The 18,700-nt window shown below is 38.3% G+C and overlaps 1 protein-coding gene across 1 annotated transcript in view; it reads left to right on the forward strand.

Moving 5' to 3' along the window:
* The window catches only part of LOC115226754 (WD repeat-containing protein on Y chromosome-like), a 172,659-nt gene that overhangs the window by 112,047 nt on the left and 41,912 nt on the right, over positions 1-18,700 (forward strand). Inside the window, exons 8-12 of the mRNA XM_036515118.1 lie at positions 12,297-12,366; positions 14,503-14,659; positions 16,339-16,426; positions 16,745-16,872; positions 18,288-18,386. Of these exons, the coding sequence (XP_036371011.1) occupies positions 12,297-12,366; positions 14,503-14,659; positions 16,339-16,426; positions 16,745-16,872; positions 18,288-18,386 (542 nt within the window). The remainder of the gene's footprint in view (positions 1-12,296; positions 12,367-14,502; positions 14,660-16,338; positions 16,427-16,744; positions 16,873-18,287; positions 18,387-18,700) is intronic.

Here is an 18,700-nt window from a genome sequence, read left to right on the forward strand (position 1 = left end):
CTTAGATAGCTGGAAACTGAAAGAAGCCCATCTTGTATATGTCTATATATATATATATATATATATTATATTCTTTTATTTGTTCCAGTCATTTGACTGCAGCCATGCTGGAGCACCGCCTTGAGTCAAACAAACCGACCCTCGGACATATTCTTTGTAAGCCTAGTACTATTTTCTGTTGGTCTCTTTTGCTGAACTGCTAAGTTATGGGGGTGTAAACACACCAACATCAGTTGTCAAGCGATGGTGGTGGTGGGGGGCAAACACAGACACACAAACATATACACACACACACACACACACACACACACACATATATATACAAGCAAAACGCCCCCTGTCCAATGGACGGTGCTGAGTGGCAAACATTTAAACCAAATTTTCTCAAAACAACTTGTCCCACCGTCCCATAGGCCTCCCCTTTGAGAAACACTGATTTATTTGCAACAGCTGATGTACTTGCGCTTACAAATGCACGTTCCCACAGCTTTATTGATCGCATTCTCACCTGGAATCGATTTTTATAATTTTTTTCAAGACTTATACACACCCTGATACCATCGGTATCTACATATCAGATTTGATCACAATCCATATGCATCCACAAACAATACTACCAACACACAAATTCTATGCTTTTTTGTTCCTTCTCGAGCCATGCCTGGCTCATAAGGGCCGGTTTCCCGGTTTTCTTGGCATATAGGTTCTCCACCTGGACGGCACGCCGGTCCGTCGCAGGTGAGCTGCAAGATGCAGGAAGAAAGAGTGAGAGAAAGTTGTGGCGAAAGAGTCAGCAGAAGTTCGCCCTTACCTTTTGCCGGAGCCGCGTGGAGCTTAGGTGTTTCGCTCATAAACACACACATTGCCTGGTCTCAGATTCGAACCCAAGATCCCTCGACCACGAGTCCGCTGCCCTAACCGCTAGTCCATGTGCCTCCAAATTCTATACTACAACATAAGCATACCACTAGACCGACACAAACCTCATACTACCATCTCTACTACCACCATGACCAAACCAATAGCATACTACTATCACAGATCTGTACTACCACCACCACCAATACTCTAATACCACTCTGCAAGTACTCATCTACCACCGCCTCTACTACATTCCGCTTGTTCTGGCTCAAATAAGAAACATTCAAACATATGCAGAGGTGGGGGTGTTGATAAGCATGTGTATATGTTCATATGTATGTTATATATACGTTTCTATGTGTATGTGGGTACACACACACACACACACATATAGATGTATACAACCATTTATTTAATGATATATGTGTAAGCAGATATATACATACAAGTGTACATATATATGCATATATGTATGTGGGTGTGTATATTTATATGAATATATATATATGTTATGTGTATATATATAATTATAAATATATATATATATATATCTATTATATATATATATATATATATGTATATGTATATATAATATGTATCTATATATACATATTATATGTATATATAGATACATATATATATGCATATATTATATGTATATATTATATTATATATATATATATTATATATATAATTGATACACCACACACACCACATATATAATTATATATATATATATATACACACACACACATATATATGTGTGTTTATGTATGTAATTTGTATATGTGTGTGTCCATGTATATATGCATGTGTATTTATCTATACATACATATATATACATATATACATACATATATATATACATATATATATGATATGTGTATATTTGTGTTACGTAAGCTTGTGGCAGCTACTATCAAATATCCTTTAATTGTTTCTCCTTGTTTTCTTTTTCATTTCCTTCCTTCCTTCCTTACAGCCTTCCTTCTTCCTGTATCATTCTATCTGCCAGGCTTGTCATTCTATCTGACACGCTCATTCTCCCATGTCTGCATAAATATATGCGTGTGTGTGTGTGTATATATATATATCAATACTGATTGTACATATGCATATATATACACACCTATCTAGATATTTATTTCTGTCTATCTATTGAGGTATGTTGATGGAAACAGGTAAAACGAAACTGAAAACACGAGTATATTCTTTTATTCTTTTACTTGTTTCAGTCATTTTCGCCTGTGGCCATGCTGGAGCACCGCCTTTTAGTCGAACAAAACCAACCCCAGGACTTACTCTTTGTAAGCCTACTACTTATTCTATTGGGCTCTCTTGCCAAACCGCTAAGTTACGGGGACGTAAACACGCCAGCATCGGTTGTCAAGCAATGGTGGAGGGACAAACACCACACATATATATATATATATATATAATATATATATATATATATATATGGTGGGCTTCTTTCAGTTTCCATCTACCAAATGCACTCACCAGGCTTTGGTCGGCCTGAGGCTAATTGCCCAAAGTGCCCACATAGTGGGACTGAACCTGGAACCATGTGGTTGGGAAGCAAGCTTCTTACCACACAGCCACTTCTGCACTTATAATATATATTATATATATATATATGTGTGTCTTTCTTCTAGCATGGGAACGTCTTTCTTAAGCGAACCATCCGAACGTGGCCATTGCCAGTGCCGCCCCTACAGGCCTCTGTGCTGGTGGTATGTAAAAAGCACCATCCGATCCTTTGCGTCGTCTAGCCTCACCTGGCCTCCGTGCCGGTGGCACATTAAAAGCACCGTCCGATCGTGTCCATTGCCAGCCACGCCTGGCCCCTATGCCGGTGGCACATAAAAAACACCATCCGACCGTGGCCGTTTGCCAGCCCCATCTAGCAACTGTGCCGGTGGCACGTAAAAAGCACCCACTACACACACGGAGTGGTTGGCGTTAGGAAGGGCATCCAGCCATAGAAACACTGCCAGATCAGACTGGGCCTGATGCAGCCTTCCGGCTTCACAGACCCCAGTTGAACCGTCCAACCCATGCTAGCATGGAAAGCGGACGCTAAATGATGATGATGATATATGTATATATATATATATATACATATATACATCATCATCATTGCCATCATCATTATCATCATCACCATCATCATCATGGGATGATTATGATGATATGATGAAGGCAGTGGTGATGATGATGGGATGATGATGATGGTGAAGATGATGATAGATTGTGGATGTGATGATGGTGCTGTTGAAAACTCCGATGACTTCTTTTCAACTCATTAAAGTTGATTTATCTCTCTCCTCCTCCTCCCTCCCTCCCTCCCTCTCTCTTTGTATTTCTATTTTGAATACTTTTTCTCCATCTCTCTCTTTTAAGTTTTGTTTTTTACACTTTTTGTTCGTTTGTGGCCAGAAGTTTATATTTCAGGAAGATTTTTCTCTGTTTTAGAATCAGATAAACATGGGTGCATGGGTGGGTGGGTGCGGATGGAGCGGTGGGTATATGTGGTGTGGGGCTGATGGTGGTTGTGGGCAGGACTGGGTGGGTGGAGCTGTATGGGTGTGTGTGTGTGCGAGGATGTGGATATGCATACATATATATATATGCGTGTATTTATATATATCTATATATGTGTTTGTGTGTGTATGTATCTCTCTATATATATATGCATGTGTGTGTGTGGAATATTATACATACAACCCTATATATATATATATAATATATATATATTATATATATATATAATACATACATATGTTTACATATATATGCACACGCACACACATATATACATATATCTACATGTCTAAATACATGTTTGTATATATATTTACAAACATATATTTCTATACACATACATACCTATACCCACATACGTATATACATACATAACTACATATATGCATACATATGTATATACATATAGGATGCATGCTGTGTGAGGAAATGAAACAGAAGATATGTTATATATATATATATGTGTGTGTGTGTGTGTATATATAAGCGTGTGTGTGTATCTATATGTGCTCCTAAACACACATACATATAATATTTCTCCTGCGTTTCATCTGTTCTAACACCTTGTATCATATATATACACTCACTAATACACACTCACCTGTTTCCCTCTCGCTCTCTCTCTCTCATTCTCTCATTATACGCAAAACACAAATATCATGTATACACTTGTAAGTACAACTAATAATAATATGAACTCTTCAAAATACTAATTAAACTCGTTAATCGGACATATGGTCGTCTCTTTAATAGTTAATGTTTACTGGGCGTTTAAATACACGAATATACACACAAATGCATACATGCATGTTTGTGTACGTCTATATATACATACATACACGTAAATGCATATATATTAAATATAGATAAACATATGTGTAAGGTGTGTGTGTGTATAATATATATATATATATATATATATATATATACATACACACACATACATATGTACCTGTCCATCTATGTATCTATGTAGTTCTTTATTTACTTATCTATATAGCTATCTATATACAAGCAATTATATACATATATACATGTGTGAGTGTGTATATATATATATATAAATATACATGTATGTGTGTATACATGTATATGTATGTTTATATATATATATGTATATGTATGTTTATGTACATAGACATATATACACACACACATTCTTGTCAGAGCTCATGCCTATAAGTCTAATCTGCTCTTAGAATTCAAACTGCCAAAGCCCCCCCCCACACACACACACCTTCAAGCTTGTCTCTTTTACAACTCCCCACTCTCATAGACACACACACACACACACACATGTATATGTATAAATATATATATATATATATACACATATATACACCACTATACATTTCAGTTTTTGCTATAAACTATTTGAACAGCACTTTGGTTGAAACTTTATCAGTATTGCTCACATTACGAAAAACATCATCCTACGCACTACAGTTTATATATACATGTGTGTGTATGTGTGTATATATATTTATATATGTAGTATATATATGTAGTATACATTTATATATACACACACGCACACACACACACACACATATATATATGTAGTTTTGCTTCGTTTTTGTATTTGGCTTGCAAGATTTTTGATGTAAAATTTGGGTGTTGAAACAAATGTTGTTGTCTCTTGGGACGGTCATTACGTCAATAATAAAAATAGATACATGCACAGGTTCAATTCCACTTCTTTATTGTTAATCAATTGGTTAAATGTTTTACCAACTAACTAATTGATTGTCTGTTCAGAGTATTGGTGGAACAATTGATCAGTTATTATTATTGATGTTGTTGTTATTATTATTATTATTATTATCATTATTATTATTATTATTCCTTTGTAATACAGTGTAGATAAAGATGCCCAGAGTCTTTAGTCATCTGTCAAGTCAACAAGTTCCTCAGACAGATAATACATTCCTTAAGATGTGTGTTGTGCTTCATAATAATAATGATAATAATAATAATGATAATAATAATAATGATAATAATAATAATGATAATAATAATAATGATAATAATAATAATAATAATAGTTGTGTTTGAATGGGCTGGTACGCTGGAAGGCTGCACAAGGAGCCAGTGTAATTTGGCAGAGTTTTCTACAGCTGGATGCCCTTCCTAACACCAACCACTTTACAAAGTGGACTGGGTGCTCTTACGTGCCACTGGCACAGGTGCCATTTGCATGACACCCGTATCTGTCACAAATGCAATTTTGCACAGCTTGATGGTTCTTCTTCTTAAGCACGACATAATGCCAATGGTCTTGGTCATTGCCGCCATGAGGCCCAACACCCAAAAGGAACTTGACCACTTTGTTTTATCTGCAAAAAACATGCTCAACTCATGCAAGCTAATCCATGACCAGTCTGCAGCAATTCATAAGTTTCTGTGGCATTTTTGTCCGTTTTAATACAATACTCAATAACATCGCAAGCTTCCTGATGCATTCAGCAAACCCAGTCAACTGTGACGAGCTGTGTTTATTTAGCAGGGTAGGTTCAGACTGCGGTTACAGCTGTCCCCTTCATTCTGGAATAACGAAAGTGGGCAGGTCAGCTTATTTGATGCCTAGTGATGTTATACTAAAATATTGATGATGATGATGACGTAGGACAGTTATAACAGCTTCTCCTAAAAAAGTCTCAAAACTTCTGGAATGACCCTTGGAGTCAGCTGTGACTGTGTTTATTTTGGTAAGGTGGTGAAACACAACCTTCGAAAATTAGGTCTCACTGAGGCAATGACTAGTGACCGAGACCTTTGGAAATATGCTGTGCGTGAGAAGACCCGGCAGGACAAGTGAGACCTGTGGCCTTTACCTGGGATGGTGCCAGTCCACTTATGCATACCTTTCCTTCTTGAGACACAAAACTCTGCTTGCGAAGACCTGTTGAGGCAAGTGAAATCGAAATCGAAATCGATCAAAATCAATGGAAATTGTAGTTATGATACCAGTGCCGGTGGCACGTAAAAAGCACCATCCGAACGTGGTTGTTGCCAGCACCACTCAACTGGCTTCCGTGCCAGTGGCACGTAAAAAGCACCAACCGATCGTGGTCGCTGCCAGCCTCCCCTGGCATGTAAAAAGCACCCACTACACTCACAGAGTGGTTGGCGTTAGGAAGGGCATCCAGCTGTAGAAACACTGCCAGATCAGACTGGAGCCTGGTGCAGCCTCCTGGCTTCCCAGACCCCGGTCGAACCGTCCAACCCATGCTAGCATGGAAAACGGACGTTAAACGTTGATGATGATGATGATGATGATGTTCAAAGCGATGTTACAATCATCTCCTTCAATCTAGAATAGCAAAAGTTGGGAGGTCAGCTTATTACATGTATAGGGATGATATATTAAGATTACAATATTCTTTTCTACCCTAGGCAAAAGGCCTGAAGTTTTGGGGGAGGGGACCAGTCAATTAGATCGACTCCAGTATGCAACTGGTACTTAATTTATCGACCCCAAAAGGATGAAAGGCAAAGTCAACCACGGCAGAATTTGAACTCAGAACGTAAAGACAGACAAAATACCACTAAGCACTTCGCCCAGCGTGCTAACAACTCTGCAAGAAGAAGAAGAAGAAGAAGGGGAAGTAGAAGAAGAGGAAGAGGAAGAGGAGGAAGAAGAAGAAGAGGAGAGAAGAAGAAGAAGAAGAAGAAGGAAGAAGAGGAAGGAGAAGAAGAAGAATGATTCTGCAATATAAATATGGTCGGACTATTGTTGCTGCCTTTGCTAAAATGTCTCAAAACTTCTGGAATGGACTTTGAACATTATTTTCAACCCCACAACAGAGAAAGATTTCTCTATTTACGTTTCTGACTAACTTTTGAGTTTAATTTTGGAAATTTGTAAAATGAACATGGTATGCACCTGGGTGGGTGTGTAGTTGCGTATGTGTGTGTGTAGCTTTATATGTGTATACGTATATAGACACAGACACATGTAGGTGTATGTACACACACACACACACACACACACATACATGGATTTTTATGTGCATATATCTCTGTAGCTTTGTATACATAGATACACATACACACACGCATACACATATATATATATATATACATATGTATATGCGTGTGTATGTATATTTATATATATATATGTATATGTATATATTTATACACATATATGTATATATACATATATATATATATATATATATATATATATATATACGTATATATATATATACATACATAAATGCATATACATATATATACACACAAAAAAGTATTTCTAGAAATACACAGGATTAACATCTCAGCTTCCAGTTAAAAAGACTATATACACATGTGTATATACATATATATACATATATATTACATATAAAACATAATATATATATATATATATATATATCATCATCATCATCATCATCATATATATATATATATATAAATATGTATATACTTATATATGTATATATGTATATAATTTATATGTGTATATATGTGTACATATGTATATACATATATATGTTTGTATGTATGTGCGCTGTGTAAAATCTTTGTTTTGGTCTAGTGCCATTATCCAACTACCTGCGAGTCTACCACCACCATTAACATGTTGATACAGCCATTATCTGATGGTGGTGGTGGTGATGGTGGTGGTGGAGGAGGGGTGGTGGTGATGGAGGAGGGGTGGTGGTGGTGGTGGTGGTGGTGGAGGAGGGGTGGTGGTGATGGAGGAGGGGTGGTGGTGGTGGTGGAGGGGTGGTGGTGGAGGAGGGGTGTGGTGGTGGGGAGGGGTGGTGGTGGTGGTGGTGGTGGTGGAGGGGTGGTGGTGGTGATGGTGTAAGTGTTATTGTTGATAGCTGATAGTGTTGATGTTGGTGATGGTGGTGGTGGTGGTGGTGGTGGGGTGCTTCTGGAATTGGTGCTGGGGATGGGGTATGGGGGAGCCGGTGGGAGTAGCGCTATTCTCTCTCTCTATCTTCTTATCTTTTCTCATTAAGAAAAAATTCCTGTGGTTGTAGATATGAAATGTGTCTACGTATATATGCATGTGTGTTGACTTATATATATATTATATATATTACACACACACACACACACATATTCATATATATATATAAATATATATATATGTATATATATATACACACACATATATATTCATATATATATATATGTATATATATAAACACACATGTATAGTCATATATATATATACATACATATATATATATTTATATATATATTCATATATATATACACACACACACACACACACACATATATATAGAATATATATATATATATATATATATATAATATAAACACACACACACACATATATACATTAAGTAATATTCTGGTTTACGAGATCCCAAGTTTACGAGTTTTATTTTATTTTTAGGCACCAGATCCCAAATTTTGAATGAAGTGCAAAAGTTTCTGCTGCCATAACAAATGCTTCTGTGTGTTACTGAGAAATTTATAGAGAGCAAAAAAAAAAAAAGCTTCTTAACAAACAACCGTAGACTTGTTTTTTTAAAAGAAGTCTACAAGTCTGTCTATGAGTGCTTGTGAATCGGGGATCACATCTATTAGTGATGGTGTGTGCGAGCCTCGTGCAAGTGAAAGTAATTCAGAAAAAGATTTTAATAATATTACGAAGATGTACTTGCACAGCAAGTGACCTGATCTGAGATCGTGTGTTGGAACGAAAACAATTGCAGCATGGAAGGTGTTTGTAAGCCATTTAAGAATCACACAAAAACCGTTAGATTCACTTCAACATTTAAATTTAATTTACCAAATTATTTTCGGCGCTTTGAGACTGCGACCTGTTCACTGACAAAATTCTGTGCTGCATCATTTTAATAATGATATTTTGTATTATAAATGATCTTGATCATCATCATCATCGTTTAACGTTCGTTCTCCATGCTAGCATGGGTTGGACGGTTCGAACGGGGATCTGGGAAGCCAGAAGGCTGCCCCAGGCTCCAGTCTTATCTGGCAGTGTTTCTACAGCTGGATGCCCTTCCTAACGCCAACCACTCCCGTGAGTGTAGTGGGTGCTTTTTACGTGCCACCTGCACAGGTGCCAGGCGAGGCTGGCAATGGCCACAATCGGATTGGTGCATTATTCTTTTTAATTTACATCAAATGTTCTTTACATTCGAATGTTGTTTTATTGCCATTTATTTACTAGTATTGTGAATTTATTGGTAAAATATTTTGCTGGGAATGAATTACGATTTATAACATTTGCCACTTTGGGAAATTGCTTCTCTGCTTTACGAGTTATTGCTTTATGTACAGTCTCCGGGGAACAAATTTAATCTTATATCAAGGCATTATTGTATATATGTGTGTGTGTATATATATATATATTATATATATATATATATACATACATAGAAGAAGAAGAAGAAGAAGAAGAAGAAGAAGATCATCATAATCATTGTTCGACTGTGGTCGAGACAATGGAATTTACTGCGTTACACCAGACTTCACAGTCCATCATAGCATTACGGAGGTCCTGTTGCTGGATGCCTGTATCCCTGGAGATTATATCAGGGTAGGAGAGTGTGCGCCCTCTGGTATTGCGAGCAGATGACTTCCAGAGGAGGAGGAGGTGGAGAAGAAGAAGAAGAAGCAGTTGTGGTCGCTGATAAAGGTGGTAGTAGTACCAATAATTGTTGGAGCCCTGGGAACAGTGAGTAAAATCTTGAGAAGTACATGGAACAAATATGGGCTGCAATAAGGATGGAGCACTTGCAGAAAACAGCACTGCTTGGAATTACTTGAATATTCTGGATGGTGCTCGAAAAATAAGGGGTGTTACCTTAGTTCACTGGTAGTGAACAGCTGACACTGTAGTACATCTCCAGTGTTAGAAGCTGTGCAAAGATAATAAAATGATAATAATAATAATAATAATAATAATAATAATAATAATGATCAATAATAATAATAATAATAATGATAATAATAACAATAATAATAATAGCTATAACAACAATAATAATAGGATTTTGAGATTGGCGCTTGGGTGTTGAGTATCTTCCACAATAACTTAACAACCAGGTACCAAAGCTTATATTTTATGGAAATAGACCCTGTGAGGCCTCTGGTGACAGGTTTCTGTCTGCTCTCACAGAATCAACTTGAGCAAATAAGACCAGGATTTGTAAGAAGTAAACTAATAAAAACATCAATGGTTTCTGATAACTTCTAGGTCAGTAAGTTTAAGGAGAGGGCACTTGGTACTGCATTGGAACTTTATTCTATTGATCCCAGAAGGATGAAAGATATAGTCGACCCCAGCAGGATTTGAAACCAGGACTGAAGCAGTCAAAACAAATGCCAGAAGGCAGTTTGTTTAATGTTGTAACGAGTCTGCCAATTCTCTGCCAATAATGAGACTTGTAGCTGTAGTCGAAAACTTAATTATGATGTCATCTGTGATGGATGATTCGTAACCTGAGAAATTAACAAGATTCCACTGGTTTGGCTTCAAACGTACGATTCATACAGAGTGCGGCAAAATGTCCCTGCACTTTACCGTTTGATAAACGTTTCAAATTTTGAAAAATCTAAATTATATACCAGTGCAAGCCAAAGTAGTTAATTAAGACAAAACAGTAAAACATTAACGTAAAGTGTACTAGCCATCTGAATGTGGCTAGCCACTGGGGGTGGGGTGTTACTGATGCTTTTAGCCCCAGGAGATCAACGTCACCAGCTGGCCTTAGACACAAAATTTCAGTGCCCTTGTGTTATTTGCAAAGGGAGGTCATCCTCCCTTGAAAACCTAAGTGATACATACGGACTATAGTTTCAAGGTAATTGCCTCTCGTCAACGCATGGTAAACACCGGTTTTTGATGAAGGAGACCTTTGCAAATAATAATATTTAACGTTTTTCACAGCATCCACTGTCTGATCTCCTGGGGCTAAAAGCATCAGTAACACCCCACCCACAGTGGCTAGCCACATTCAGTAAAATATTAGCTATAGGAAAATCCTATTATTATTTGCTTAACTTTACCACTGTTATAAGAATGGCTCTGTGAAATATGGGAGGTTTTTCTGCCACAAACTATAGAAGATTCTTTTCAAGGTGTTTCAATTTGTTTTTCATTGATTCCTTGCCATTTCTTTTTCTTTTTCTTCTCTATTCTTCTTTTTCTTGTTTTTTATTTGTTTCTTTTCCTTACACCCCCTCACATACACACACACATACAGAAGCACACAGACTCGCCCAAATATGTATGTAGGTGCAGGCATGGCTGTGTGGTAAGTAACTTGCTTCCCAACCACATTGTTCCAGGTTCAGTCCCACTGCATGGCACTATAGCCTCTGGCTGACCAAAGCCTTGTGAGTGCATTTGGTAGATGGAAACTGAAAGAAGCCCATCATATATATATATATATGTTTATGTCCTCATAACTTAGTGGTTCGGCAAAAGTGACCACTGGAATAAGTCCTGTGGTGGATTTGTTTGACTAAAACCCATCAAGGCGGTGCCCCAGCATGGCCACAGTCAAATGACAGAAACAAGTAAAGGTTAAAAGATAAAAGATAGTTTTATAACATTCGTACAGTGAACAGAACAGGTTGCATAACTCTAAGTTTCATGTAAGCTTGGTGACGCCTATGATCATCAGATGTACAAAACCAGGACATAACTGGCACATGTGATGCTTATAAGTCCTGTAAATGTCTAGCTCCAATGTTGGACAATAGCACTCTTGGATTCTTTACACATGGGAAAAAAGCCTGGATGGTCACAGATAGAAAGTCTTTGATCATAGGTCTGTTTAATCAGGGCTAAAGAACAATTATAACTAAATCAACATGACAGAAAGAAAACAAAATGATTTATTTTTTTACTTTTCCATTTTCCATTCTTACAGTCCTCATAAAGAGACAATCCAGAGGGTGACCTACCTGAAGAATTCTCACAAGTATTTGGTCATCAGTAAGGTGAGTTTTTACCATATTTGGCAATTCTTTATTTTTTAAACACTGCCCCAAATTTGTTGTTATTGTTGTTGCTTAGCCCTAGGTCAGTCCAGATCCAGTAGACCTATGATCAAATATGTTCCAGATTTGACCATCCCATCGTTTATTGAGGCATAGTGTATCTAGGACTACATTATCTAATGTGTCCATCTTTGTTGTTTAGCCCAGTTCACCTCTAATTTAGCAGATATATTACTAAAGGGGTTCTGGCAATGACCATCCCATCTTTTGTTGAGGTATAGTGTACATTGGACTACATTATCCAATATGTCCCTCCTTGTGTGTGTGTATTTGATGATGCAACCAGAAAAAAAAGAGAATACAGCACATGAGTATATATTAGCAGTTCGGCAAAAGAGACCGATAGAATAAGTACTGGGCTTACAAAGAATAATTCCTGGGGTCGATTTCCTCGACTAAAAAGGCGGTACTCCAGCATGGCCACAGTCAAATGACTAAAACAAGTAAAAGAAAAAAAAAATACTGGAGTAAACACATAAATGTGAAACAAGGTGGAAAAAAATAGTACTCGAATACCAGAGGTAGAGTAATATGCTTTATTAAAAAGCAGCAGAAATATAACAAAAGCTGTTACTCAGAGTTTCACGTTCTTGTTCAAACAGGAAGACAGAGTGGGAGTGGAGGTGGAGTCGATGTCTGACCACTCGGACTGTGGTTGAAGTGAAAGAAAAACAGTCCGACGAACGGGAACGGGAAACTCTGAGTAACAGTTTTTGTGATATTTTTTCTGATTTTTAATAAAGTATATATGCATAGGAGTGGCTGTGTGGTAAGTAGCTTGCTTACCAACCACATGGTTCCGGGTTCAGTCCCACTGCGTGGCATCTTGGGCAAGTGTCTTCTGCTATAGCCCCGGGCTGACCAATGCCTTGTGAGTGGATTTGGTAGACGGAAACTGAAAGAAGCCTGTCGTATATATGTATATGTATATATATGTATGTGTGTGTTTGTGTGTCTGTGTTTGTCCCCCTAGCATTGCTTGACAACCGATGGTGGTGTGTTTACGTCCCCGTCACTTAGCGGTTTGGCAGAAGAGACCGATAGAATAAGTATTGGGCTTACAAAAGAATAAGTCCCGGGGTCGAGTTGCTCGATTAAAGGCGGTGCTCCAGCATGGCCGCAGTCAAATGACTGAAACAAGTAAAAGAATAAAAGAATATATATATATCATCATCATCATCATCATTTAAGATCTATTGTCCATGCTGGCTTGAGTTTGTATTGAATCTTGCAAGACCTATAACACTAGCATCACTAGAGCATGTTCCGCATGGGGCAGTCCTTATGTTTGCCACCCCTGGACCCGACCAAAAAAATATATTACCTACAGCAGACCCAAAAGTGGTGCCCCTTTGAAAATTCTACCTGAGGAGGATGACCCCTACCACCTACCACCCCACCCCCAGCTACGCTAGTGGACATATAGAGTTAGAGACAATTGGATTGTTGAAAGGGTTACTTTTTTTACTCTTTTTATTTGTTTCAGTCATTTGACTGTGGCCATGCTGGAACATCACCTTTAGTCGAGCAAGTCGACCCCAGGACTTATTCTTTGTAAGCCTAGTACTTATTCTATCGGTCTCTTTTGCCGAACTGCTAAGTTACAGGGACGTAAACACACCAGCGTCGGTTGTCAAGCGATGTTGGGGGGACAAACACAGACACACAAACATATACACTCACACACACACACACATATATATATATATATATACAATGGACTTCTTTTAGTTTCCATCTACCAAATCCACTCACAAGGCTTTGGTCGGCCCGAGACTATTGTAGAAGACACTTGCCCAAGGTGCCACACAGTGGGACTGAACCCGGAACCATGTCGTTGGTAAGCAAGCTACTTACCACACAGCCACTCCTACGCAAAGATTAAAATTATAATTAGGTTTAAATACGATCAGTTTTTTATATTTTTCATTATCTTTGACAGTGGAGAGAAGACAGTGAGGGAGAGAGAGAGAGAGGGAGAGCAGTAGGAAAGCTCTAAAGCCCTATTAACCTAAGTGTATGATGTTGCCGCACTGGACTGAACTAATTGGCTCTGTCTGTCTGTTTGTCTTATAGGAAGGAATAGCCTCCATTTGGAACAGTAACCTCCAACAGCAGAGATGTGAGAAGCTGACCACTGAGTCCTGCCGGTCAAAAGACCTCTGGGTCACACACTTCACGCCCATGCTGAACACCAATAAAATGGCTGTGGCCTATACCAGCAAGGAGATTGGTACGACTACTACTACTATTACTACTGCTGCTACTACTACTACTACTGCTGCTTCTGCTTCTGCTACTACTACTACTACTACTACTACTGCTTCTGCTGCTGCTGCTGCTACTACTACTACTACTACTACTACTACTACTACTACGCTTCTGCTTCTGCTGCTACTACTACTACTGCTACTGCTTCTGCTTCTGCTGCTGCTACTACTACTACTACTACTACTACTACTACAGTACTACCACCACCACCACCACCACTACTACTACTACTTACTACTAAACAAATTTGTATGAATGTTAAAAGACAAAAATAAAACTAATAAACTTCAATGGGAGATTATTAGCCACACCAACTCCTATAGAATTTCTGATGGGTTCTGTGAATTATGCATGGAAGAAATGTTTCAGATTCTAAACACAAACTCTTTGATTCCAGACAAGAAACAATTATCTTGTATGCATTCCTCTAAATATGTTTTTAGGAAGAATAATTAGAAGGATTAAACCTGAATATATTAAGATAATATATACATACATACATACATACATACATACATACTTATAATATATATATATTTATATATATATATATATATATATATATATATATATATATATATATGTGGGCACGTAACAAACACCATCCGATCGTGGCCGTTCGCCAGCCTCATCTGCCTCTGTGTCGGTGGCACATAAAAAACACCATCCGAGCGTGGCCGTCTGCCAGCCTCGTCTGGCACCTGTGTCGGTGGCACATAAAATCACCCACTACACTCTCGGAATGGTTGGCGTTAGGAAGGGCATCCAGCTGTGGAAACACTGCCAGATCTGACTGGCCTGGTGCAGCCTTCGGGCTCCCCAGACCCCAGTTGAACCGTCCAACCCATGCTAGCATGGAAAGCGGACGTTAAATGATGATGATGATATATATATATATATATTCATATATATATATATATATATATAATATATATATATATATATATATATATATCGGTGCAAGAGTGGCTGTGTGGTAAGTAGGTTGCTCACCAACCACATGGTTCCGGGTTCATTCCCGCTGCATGGTACCTTGGGCAAGTGTCTTCTACTATAGCTTTGGGCCGACCAAAGCCTTGTGAGTGGATTTGGTAGACGGAAACTGAAAGAAGCCTGTCGTGTATATGTATATATATATGTATGTATGTGTGCGTGTTTGTGTGTCTGTGTTTGTCCCCCCAACATCGCTTGACAACGGATGGTGGTGTGTTTACATCCCCCGTAACTTAGCAGTTTGACAAAAGAGACTGATAGAATAAGTACTGGGCTTACAAAGAATAAGTCCTGGGTTGATTTGCTTGACTAAAGGCGGTGCTCCAGCATGGCCACAGTCAAATGACTTAAACAAGTAAAAGAGTAAAGAGGCTTAATCAACAATATGTTAATAAATTAATTTATATTCCTTTAAACTCTTCATTTTCTTACTTAATAATACTTGATATATATTTCATTATACACACACACAGATATATATATATATAGAGAGAGAGAGACAGACAGACAGACCGAGAAGTATATGTCTACATATTATGTATACATATGTGTGTGTGAGTGTGTGTATTGTCTATGTGCGTGTATATCTCTTTGTAAGTGCGTGCTATGCTCCCACTGACTCCATACTCATCTTGTCTATTCTCACAGCTATCTATGACCTGAGTAACAAGATTGAATTCAACAGACTCTATAAAATCAAGGAGTTAAAATATACTCCTCTTTGCCTCGACTACTGGTGAGTATCCTAAACCATCTTCTCATTTCCCAAGCTAAAACGCATCACTGCCTGTTGTTTTCTCTACAATGAGAAATTCCACTGAGGTTGACTTTACCTTTCATCCTTTCGGGGTCGACAAAATAAGTACCAGTTGAACACTGGGGTCGAGGTAATCGACTCATACCCACCTCCCCTAAGCTGTTCTTGTGGCAAAATTTTTGGAAGTATTATTATTATCATTATTATTATTATTATTATCATTATTATTATTATTATTATCATTATTATTATTATTATTGTTATTGTTATTGACTATTGTTCTTGTTATACCTGTAGGTCAAGCAATGACAGTTCTAATGAGGCATACCTGGTGTGGGGCGATGTCGGTGGCTTTGTCAACATCTTACACTTTAATTCCATAAACATTGCTCTCTTCCAACGACCGTCAGCACATTCGGAGAGCGGTAGGTCATCCTTTGAAGACATCTTTCAAATTGTATTTTAATTAATAGTTAATGAGCTAATGAGGGGAAGTTTCCTATGTAGTCCTGTGGTGGACTGGCTTTCCATCCAGTGGGAGTGTTGTCATCTCGTTTACTTAAATGCCTTGGAAACTAGATTCAGTTCCAGCTTCTTGACTCCTAAGAATCATGACAAATCTCAGTCTAAGACTCTGGAAGATTGTAGTTTCAATTCCCAGACCAGGCAGTGGATTGTGTTCTTGAGTAAAACACTTCATTTCAAGTTCCTCACTGAAAAGTGAATGAGTTACCCTGCAATGGTCTGGTTTATGTTGTGATCTTGGCCACTTAATTGCCATGGAAACCAGGCAACCAGATTTTATGAGTCCTAAGACTGGGGACAGTAATTATAAGAGATAGGGTAATGTGGTTCAGGGGTTTCACTCATTGCCTCCATGAGGCCCAATGCTTGAATATATATATATATATATATATAGGCGAAATGCTTAGCAGTATTTCGTCTGCCATTACGTTCTGAGTTCAAATTCCTCCGAGGTCGACTTTGCCTTTCATCCTTTCGAGGTCGATAAATTAAGTACCAGTTTCCTCCTGGGGTCGATGTAATCGACTTAATACCTTTGTCTGTCCTTGTTTGTCCACTCTATGTTTAGCCCCTTGTGGGTAGTAAAGAAATATATATATATATTCGAGCATTGGGCCTCACGGAAGCAAAGTGTCCAAGTTCCTTTTGAGTGTTGGGCCACATGGAGACAATAACCAAGACCTTTGGCATTATGCTGTGCTTGACAAAAAGACCCAACAAGCCGAGCAAAATTGCAGTTGTGGCAGATGCTGGTGTTACGCAAATTGGCACCTGGGCTGGTGGCATGTAAAAGCACCCATTACACTCTCACAGTGTGTATATATATATATATATATATATATATATATGTATATATATATATATATATATATATATATATATATATATATATATATACATACATACATACATGTGAAGGTGCAATGGCCTCATGGTTAGGGCAGCGGACTCGCGGTTTCGATTCCCAGGCCGGGCATTGTGAGTGTTTATTGAGCGAAAACACCTAAAGCTCCACGAGGCTCCGGCAGGGGGTGGTGATCCCTGCTGTACTCTTTCACCACTCTTTCTTCTGTTGGCCTGCTCGCTTAGCCAGCGGGGTGGCGTCATTTGAAGGCTAAGACAATGCGAAGCGCATTGTGACCAGCGATGTGTAACAACATCTGATAGCCTGGTCAGTCACAGTGATATACATACACACACCATTCAAGATGGATAATTTTGGTAATTGGAAGCTTTATCCATCACATTTGTTGCATTGACATTTGTTAACCCATATTTCACATACATGTTGTTACTGTTGTTGTTGTTGTTGTAGAGATCTGTCTGACAGTGCCACTGAGCAATGTGACCAAAGGCATCTACAGGAACGTCACCTACACCAAGTACCAAGCCCATACAGACTGGGTGAAACAAGGTAAGTAAACATCCACGATTGTTGTCGAAAATCCATAAAAATAATACATTCAGGATAGGATAAATGCACCACCACCATCATCCTCCTCCTCCTCATCATCATCGTCATTTAACATCTGTATTCCATGCTGGCATGGGTTGGATGCTTTGACAGGAACAGGCAAACCAGAGGACTGTACCAAGCTCCACTGTCTCTTTTGGCACAATTTTTATGGCTGGATACCCTTTCTAAAGCCAACCCTTTTACAGTATGGACTGAGTTCTTTTTATGTGGCACCAACTCTGGTGAAGCTACCAAGTAACTTGCCAGACAAT

This window comes from Octopus sinensis, linkage group LG30 (genome assembly GCF_006345805.1).
Source record: "Octopus sinensis linkage group LG30, ASM634580v1, whole genome shotgun sequence".
In the NCBI taxonomy this organism is placed as follows: domain Eukaryota; kingdom Metazoa; phylum Mollusca; class Cephalopoda; order Octopoda; family Octopodidae; genus Octopus; species Octopus sinensis.